The sequence below is a fragment of the Neomonachus schauinslandi genome, chromosome 11 (genome assembly GCF_002201575.2).
Source record: "Neomonachus schauinslandi chromosome 11, ASM220157v2, whole genome shotgun sequence".
Lineage (NCBI taxonomy): Eukaryota > Metazoa > Chordata > Mammalia > Carnivora > Phocidae > Neomonachus > Neomonachus schauinslandi.
Genome location: NC_058413.1, coordinates 112586 through 120268, shown reverse-complemented (window position 1 = coordinate 120268; position 7683 = coordinate 112586). Strand labels below are relative to the sequence as shown.

General features: G+C 59.5%; 1 protein-coding gene across 2 annotated transcripts in view; it reads right to left on the bottom strand.

Moving 5' to 3' along the window:
* NLRP6 (NLR family pyrin domain containing 6) overlaps positions 1 to 5801 on the bottom strand; it is a 7465-nt gene extending 1664 nt beyond the window's left edge. The window contains exons 1-6 of one of the 2 annotated variants that reach the window (XM_021692184.2): positions 5773 to 5801; positions 4757 to 5037; positions 4493 to 4531; positions 2414 to 4172; positions 1476 to 1571; positions 134 to 304 (exon numbers count right to left, since the gene is read on the bottom strand). In XM_021692184.2, coding sequence (XP_021547859.1) covers positions 134 to 304; positions 1476 to 1571; positions 2414 to 4172; positions 4493 to 4531; positions 4757 to 5037; positions 5773 to 5801 — 2375 coding nt within the window. The remainder of the gene's footprint in view (positions 1 to 133; positions 305 to 1475; positions 1572 to 2413; positions 4173 to 4492; positions 4532 to 4756; positions 5038 to 5772) is intronic. The other variant, XM_021692185.2, reaches the window with a different exon arrangement.
* Between the last annotated feature and the right edge of the window lie 1882 nt (positions 5802 to 7683).

Here is a 7683-nt window from a genome sequence, read left to right as displayed (position 1 = left end):
CGCCCCCGGGGGGGGGGGCGCCCCCGGGCCTGGGGGGGCGCACCCCCCCCCCCCCCCCCCCCCCCCCGCCCCGGCCCCTGGCCCGCGGCCCTGCCCTTGTCCCTCCCTTGGTCTCTCCCAGGCCAGGTCTTACCGGAGCTTCTGCACCCGGCACTGGGGCCAGGCCAGGCCCTCACTCAGCACACGCAGGCCTGCCTCGGTGAGCCAGTTGTGGAGGAGGCCCAGCTCCCTCAGGGCAGGGGCCTCCTTCAGGGCCTCAGAGAGGTCTTGGCAGACCGAGTCAGGCAGTTTGCAGCGGCACAGCCTGTGGTCAAGAGGCACACGGGTCTGTCTTCAGGCCCCTTGGCTGCTTTGCTACACCCTGGCTCCGCAAACTGCCTGCTCCTTGGGCGGCTGAGGTTCAGTCTGGCGATATGCTGGCTCCACAGGAACAGAGTTTTCTCCGTCCTTTGTCACCACATGTGTTCCTGAGGCGCCTTGGCCATATATGCAAGTGCTGGACTGCACTCCGCTTTTCCCTTAGGACACAATTCTCTACCAGCTTTTTGATGAGCCAATTTAGATCTTACTGTCCACATGTTTAATTGCATATCATTGTCCATCGAGTTAAGGTAGGCCATAGTTTAGGCCATAGTTTATTCAAGTAGCCAGTCCCTAACAATCGGGCAGTTGTGTTGTTACTACTTTTTTGCTATTATAAATAATGCTGTGATGAATATCTTCATGCATTCAGTTTAGGGGCAGAATCAATGGGCCAAATGTGCCGATCACCTTCTTGGCCCCCTATGTTTATTTCCAGGTTGCTGGAATACGCTCCTGTCAAGCTAAGTAACCATGTCACTATGCCCCACCGGTACTAGTTCCTACAGTTTCTCTGACCTTCTGCTTACTTGGTGATAGGTCATAGACTCAGTGTTGCCACATTAATTCTCATACCAACCCTCTGAGGCAGAATCTCTTGGCTCCATTTCATAGGGGAAGAAACAAGCTCAGGTAGACTGACTTGCCCAAGGGCTCAGAGGCAGGCAACCTGGACTCAATGCCTGTGTCCTGAATACTCCCTTCCATTGCTTGGAAGAGTTCAGAGGGGCTGCCCAGCACTTTCCAATAGCACCTAGCAGCCTTCCTTCCTTCCTTCGTTTGTTTGTTTCCTTTCTTTGGAAGGAAAATATGTTCTGGTCTTCTTTATCCCTCCCCCAGAATGCTTAGCCGCACCATGCTTTCCACTCAAACTGGGGCCAAACGCTCCTTCCTAACTAACACCGAAGCTGGTGATGGAGCCCCTGCCCCCATCCCCTCCTCCCTCCTCCGTTCTGTGTGGGCACAGCCTGTTGACCCCAGCCCGGGACACCAGAGACCACAGGCTCTCAGTCTGTCCCCTCAGCCGTTTCCAGACAGGGCTGTACCTCTGTCCCTGCCTAGAGTATCCTGCTTTGCATCCCTTCCAAGGGAGGGGTGGGGGCATGGTCACTCACGTCAGGCTGTTCAGACCACAATGTTGGTCAGTCATGGCCTCGAAGAGTGAACGTAGTGGAGAGGCCTGGGGTTTTCTCATGGTGGCTTGTGAACTGCTAGGAGAGAGAGCAAGGTGAAGCCCACCTGTCCCCTTCCAGTCCCTACCTCTTTCCTGTGGTCCTGAGGTGTCGGAGCTGCCTCTGCCCTCAACCCCAAACTGAGCCAGGACCCCTCCACCCTCTTCACTCTAAACCCAGCGTGAAACCACTCATCTGGGGCCCCATGCACCTCCCCGCTGAAGCAGTCTATGTGAGTCCAGCCGGTGGGGGAGGATGTCACCCGCATTCCGAGGTGGGTCTACCCTTGCACGTGCAGTGGGCGTCCCCAGCCCCAGCCCCTGCCAACATCCTGACTTTCATTATCTCAACAGATGCTGAGCTCTGGGTCAAGTGCTGGGTTGGAGCTAAGGCAACTCGCCCTGAAGGAGCTGAGGGTCTAGTAAAGGGGATAGACATGAGTAGATGTCATGGCATACAGTGGTCTATGGGGCACTTCTGGGGCCAATGGGGTCTCAGGCCAGCTGGGGGAGCCTGGCAAAGCACTGACAATAGGCAGCAAACAGAGTGGAGGGAGCAGCAGGTACAAAGCTCAGGGCACAGTGGGCATAGTTATTCCAGAACTTATTAGAAAGCTGGGCCTGAGCCACACAGCCATGCTTGGAGGTTTGCCTCGCATGTGGACAGCTGGGAATTGGCATGGCAAGGGCATCCTGGGGAAGGAGATGGACAGATGGACATTGGGAGGCTGCTTGCAAGGGGGTGGGCTCCTCCTCTGGCGCGGGGTGGGGGGGGGCAGGCGTCCGCTGTGGACGTGCTCCCCCTGCCCAGATGGATGCACGGGCACACATTCCCCCACGGAGGGCCTGTGAACCGGGGGCCATCTTGCCCTGTAGACTCACGAGCTGCCGCCCAGGCTGCCATGCAGTCGCTTTATCAGGCTCTTCCTCTTTTTCTTCTCCTGTGCGGGGACCAGTCCACAGCTCACCAGCCGCAGTGCCTGCCCGGCGGGGCAGCACCTTATGCAGTAGCTCAGGACGGCCAGGTCCATGCGGCTGAAGCGCACGCGCTCCAGCTCCAGCTCAGGCCAGCCGCGCAGGGCTTGGTGCACGAAGGCGCCCTCCTGCGTCTCGTACAGGCAGTACAGCAGCTCCAGCGGGTAGTTGAGCTCGCCCTCCTCCTCTTCCGGCTCCTCGGCGCCTTCCGGAGCTTCGGTCTCTTCGGCCCCCTCAGGTGCCGCCCTAGGGCGGCCCTGGCCCTGTTCCTGCACCCACCGCAGGACATCCTGCTTCACGCGCTCTGAAACCACGCCGCCGAAGTGGCGCTCGATGTCGCGCATCCGCTCTGTGTTCAGCAGCCCGAAGAGAAAGCGCGTGGTGAGGGTGAGGTGGCAGCGCCGCTCGGTGTCCCCCCGCAGAAGCGCTCCTACGCTGTCAGCCGGTGCCGTGAGATCTCTCTCATCCTCCAGCAGGTAGGACAGCGCAGCGAAGAATTCCTGGAAGCTCTGGTCCATGAACTGGTAGGTGACCTCTGTCTCCAGCACGCCTGGCAGCTCTTTCTTGCTGAGAAACAGCGTCTGGACTTTAGAGCCGCGAAGTTCCAGTCGTTCCAGATCCTTCTCCGCGAACTGCGCCCTGTGCCGGAGGATGCCTTCACGGGCCAGGCGGCACAGCTTGCGCAGCTCGCCCTGCATCTGGGGACCATCTGCCGCAGGCACCGAGCTCAGGACGCTGGCGATGAAAAGCAGGTACACGGACGTGGTCGTCTTGGAGGTGCGCGACAGGTCCTGGCCGAGCTCGATCTGCTGGCGCAGAACAGTGCACACGATCCAGCACACAAAGGGCACGAAGCACAGTGCAAACAACGTCTCATTCTCCTTCACGAAACGGTAGGCACGCTCCGCCATCCATTCGTCCCGAAAAAACTTGTGGAAGTACTTCTTCTTGTCCTTGTCGGAGAAGCCGCGCACCTCCGCGCACTGCGGTGAGCACAGGAGGCCCTGCAGCCTCCCTGGGGCGGTGGCGCGCGCGGTCACCAGCAGGCGGGCGTTGGGCAGCAGCGTCTTGCTCATCAGGCCGCCCAGCACCCGCGCGCCATCTGCCTCCTCGAAGGGGTCTGTGCAGGGCCTGGCCTCGGAGGGCCCCGGCGGCGGCAGCAGCTCGTCCGCGCCGTCCAGGATGAAGAGCAGCCGCTCGGACCGAGCGAGCATCTGCTGCAGGGGCGCACTGCGGTGGGGGCACTGGTCTAGGATCAGGCCGGCCAGGCTGCACGTGCCGGGTCGCTCCAGCAGCTCGCGGCAGGGCAAGAAGAAGGCGAAGTCCACCTGGTCGTGGTACAGCTTGCCTGCCGCCCAGTCGTATAGGATTTTCTTAGCCGCCATGGTTTTGCCGATGCCCGCCGGGCCCTGCAGCACTACAGTCAGAGGCCGCTGACCTTCTCCGTCGCGGCCGAAGAGGCGGTTGAAGGTGTGGGTGTCCGAGCGCCGAGCGCGCTCTGGCCCCTGCTCCTCCGCGAGCCCCGGAGCCTCGTCCACCAGCGTGGCGCTCTCGCGCGCGATAAGCAATTTGGTGAAGCGCTTATTGATCTTCACCGAGCGGCTGTTTCTCTCCTTCACCTTGGCATGCTGCTGCAGGACATGCTCTCTGTACTTCTTTTTGTACTCTGGTGGGGGCCGGCAGAGGGGACCGGAGGGAGTAAAGGGAACGCGGAATGTGTGTGGGGAGGACAAGGATGGGACGCGCTGCGTCACTTAACCCTCTCTGGCCGCTCCCCAACCCACTAGGTTCAGGTCTGTTTCCCCAGCTACACCCCAGCCCCTCTCCCCATCCAGCCTTCCCACACACTCTCCTCCCTGGGACCAGCTGTCGGGAACCTCCAAGCAGTGTAGAGGACACTCGTGCTGCAAACCCGAGGGTCACCGTCGTGTCCCCCCCCCCCCCCCGACAGCTTGGGGCCCGTGTTTCGTGCCGGGAGAGACCTACCGGACACGGAGAGCAGAGCGGAGGAGCTGGGGCCGAGCCCTGGAAGGGAGACCTGTGGTGAGGCCCTGCTGAATGTGCAGGGGCGGGGCGGGGGCCGCAAGAGGGAGTTGGGGCCACCCTCAAGAGCGCCCAGGATCCGAGCCCTGGGGCTGGTGAATTTGCGGATGGGGAAGCGGGAAGGCTGGTGGCTCGAGGCCCAGACTCTGCCCAGGCGGAAGCGAGCGGAGAGGCAGGGACCCTGGCAACCCCCGACCCTGCTCTCACGCTGCAGCCGCTGCTCCTTGAGTCGCGCCGCCACGTCGCGCACGTCCGCCCTCTTCAGGGTCTTTCGGGTCACGTCCAGCGCCGGCTCTGGCCCGTAGAATTGGGTCAGCTGCATCGCGAGGTCCACGGCGTCCGCGCGCTCCAGCCGCCCCCACGGGATGCTGCGGCCGTCCAGTGGCGCATCCCGCAGCTTGAGGCGGAAGCGCTTCAGCTGCTCCTGGCTCAGGTCCTCGAGCGCGGCCTGAAGCAGATCTCGCGCGGCAGCCGCGCGGGACTCCGTGCTGGGGGCGGTAGGAGTCAGCACGTGTGTGGCGACGGTGACCCCAGCCCTGCCGCGCCCCCCCCCACCCGACCCCGGCGTCGGGGCGCCCAGGACAGTCAGCGAGTCAGAGGCGGCCCCATTTCCCCGCGTGACTCCAGGCCAACGCTTGGTAGCACTCCGCGGGGAGGGACGTCATGGAGGAGGTGGGTGGGCTTTGCTCCGAGGCTTTGCTGCCTGGTGGTGAGTGGGGTCACTCCGCGGCAGGCACTGGCCACCGCTGACCCGAGCGCTAGGGGACGCCTTCCTGCTCTGTACCTCCCTTCCTGTGTTCCTCCCACAGGAGGCTCGGCCAGGTCAAAAGTCTACCATGAGGTATCTACAAGGGCCTGCGCTCTCCCCTTTCCTCCCTTTTCCCCTTCCCTTCCCTGGGAGCCTCGAGCAAAGCTGGCCTCAGCAGAGAGCCAGACTCACCACTTGGCCCAGACTGTGTTCCTCAGTTCCCCATGATACTCATCGCACTGCACCCTTTGGTGGGGTCCAGGCGGGGGGCCTTACACCAGGGGCTGAATCTGAGCCGCTCCTAGGGAACAGACCCACCGGATGCCTTCTGTGCAGATGGAGTCCCTAGAATCCTGAGCCTGGGGGATGCTGGGGGAAGGTTGTGGATAAGGGGGTGTGAAGCCCAGGGAGTCAGCAGCCTTAAGTGAGGCCTTAGAGGGCTTCCCAAGTGACCACCCTGAAAGCCAGCACTCACCTGGAGCAGAAGGCCTCTGGCTGGTCCATGGAGTCTGGCCCCTAGGACTAGCACTTAGGGGCAGACGCAGGGATCAGAAAGGTGACCTCTCTCCAGGTTGCCTGGAGCCAAGTTCTAGGGGGGTTGTCCAGTCTCATCCGTGCCGTAGGCCCAAGTGCTCTAGCTCAGCCAGCACTAAGATGTCCGTCTACCAGTCACCAAGCTCCCAAACTCAGGCACTGGGGCACGTGCACACAGTCACCCTTTAAGAGTTTTGCTGGGTGACCTTTGATTTTCTTCTGATCTTTTTTCCCCTTTACTGTACTCTGAAAACCCATAGGGCGTGGCCTCGAGGCACAGCTGTGAGCAGGTGACTGCAGAGCAGGGGACTGTGTGGAGGATGTGGCTGTCTCAAAACGAGACCTTCAGCTTTAAGGCCTCGAGATAGGTTAGATTCTGAAGGCAGCAGTGAAGAAGGGCTTCTTAGGCAGAGGGGACACTGGGATTTGCATGATATTATCAGGGAAAGGAAGGCTGTCACATGGGCCAGGGAAGAGCTCTGTGGCTTCCCAAATCTGGCTTGAGCAGGCTGATGAGAAGAGGTTTGAAGATGAGGAGTGTGTGTGACTGATGTGGGACCATGTGTGGCCAAATGAATGTGGGGTTCTACTGACAGTATCTGCCTGTGTGAAGTGTGTGTGTGTGTGTGTGTCTCGGTCTGTCTATGTGACCATGTTTGTTTGTTTTTTTTTAAAGATTTTATTTATTTATTTGACAGAGAGAGAGAGAGAGAGATCACAAGTAGGCAGACAGGCAGGCAGAGTGAGAGGGAGAAGCAGGCTCCCTGCTGAGTACAGAGCCCAATGTGGGGCTTGATCCCAGGACCCTGGGATCATGACCTCAGCCGAAGGCAGATGCTTAACCATCTGAGCCACCCAGGCATCCCTATGTGACCATGTTAATACTGTGTTTGTGTGAGGGTATCTGTGGTCAGCTAAATAAAAGACCCCAAAGATACCAGGTCCTAATCTCTGGAACTCTTGAAGGTCCCCTTGTATACCAAAAGGGGCTTTGCAGATGTGATGGAATTCCAGGTCTAGAGATGGGAAGATTGTCCTGGATTATCCAGATGGGCTGTAAATGTCATCTCAAGTCTCATGGATAGAGGCAGAGGGGGATTTGGGCCAGAGGAAGGTAATGTGACACTGAAGCAAGATGCTAGGCTGCTGGCCTTGAAGTGGGAAGAAGGGGCCAAGAGCCAAGGGAGCGCAAGGAACACAGCACTTGAGGCTGGAACTGCAACTCGAAAAAGGCAAGGGGAGGACATGTCCTCTAGAGCCTCTGGAGGGAGTGTGGCCGACCCAACCCATGGAACTCAGCCCACTGAAACTGATTTGGGACTTCTGGCCTTTGGAACTGTGAGAGAATAAATGCGTGTTGTTTTAAGCCAGGTTTGTAATAGCTTTTACAGCAGCCACAGAAAATGAACACAGTAGCTCTCTGAGCATTTCTGTGAAACTGTCCACAAGAACAGGTGTTCTGGGATTGTCACTGCCTTTCTGGCCATAAGCCATCCTTGTGTTCAATCCTGCGTCCACCAGGAGCCCTGAGAACGGCCCCCTGGGGAGAGAACCCAGAGTCCTGGGATCCTCTTTTCTGGTTGCCCCCTCCACCAGGAGGAGGGGACTCACAGAGATGCATCATTTGTCTCTGATTTTTTTTCTACTTAAGACAAATAGACCCCATGTCTCCCTGAGGTGGGCTCAGGCTTTCAGAGGTATGGCTCTGTTAACCACACTCACATCTACCCCAGGGTAGGCGCCCCCCTTCTCTCCTACTCCCCAAATCCTGACAGGTCCCCACCATCTAACTTGACTGCCCTCCACACTGGTAAGCCTCCTGGACACAGGGCAGGGTTGGGAGCAGAGAGCC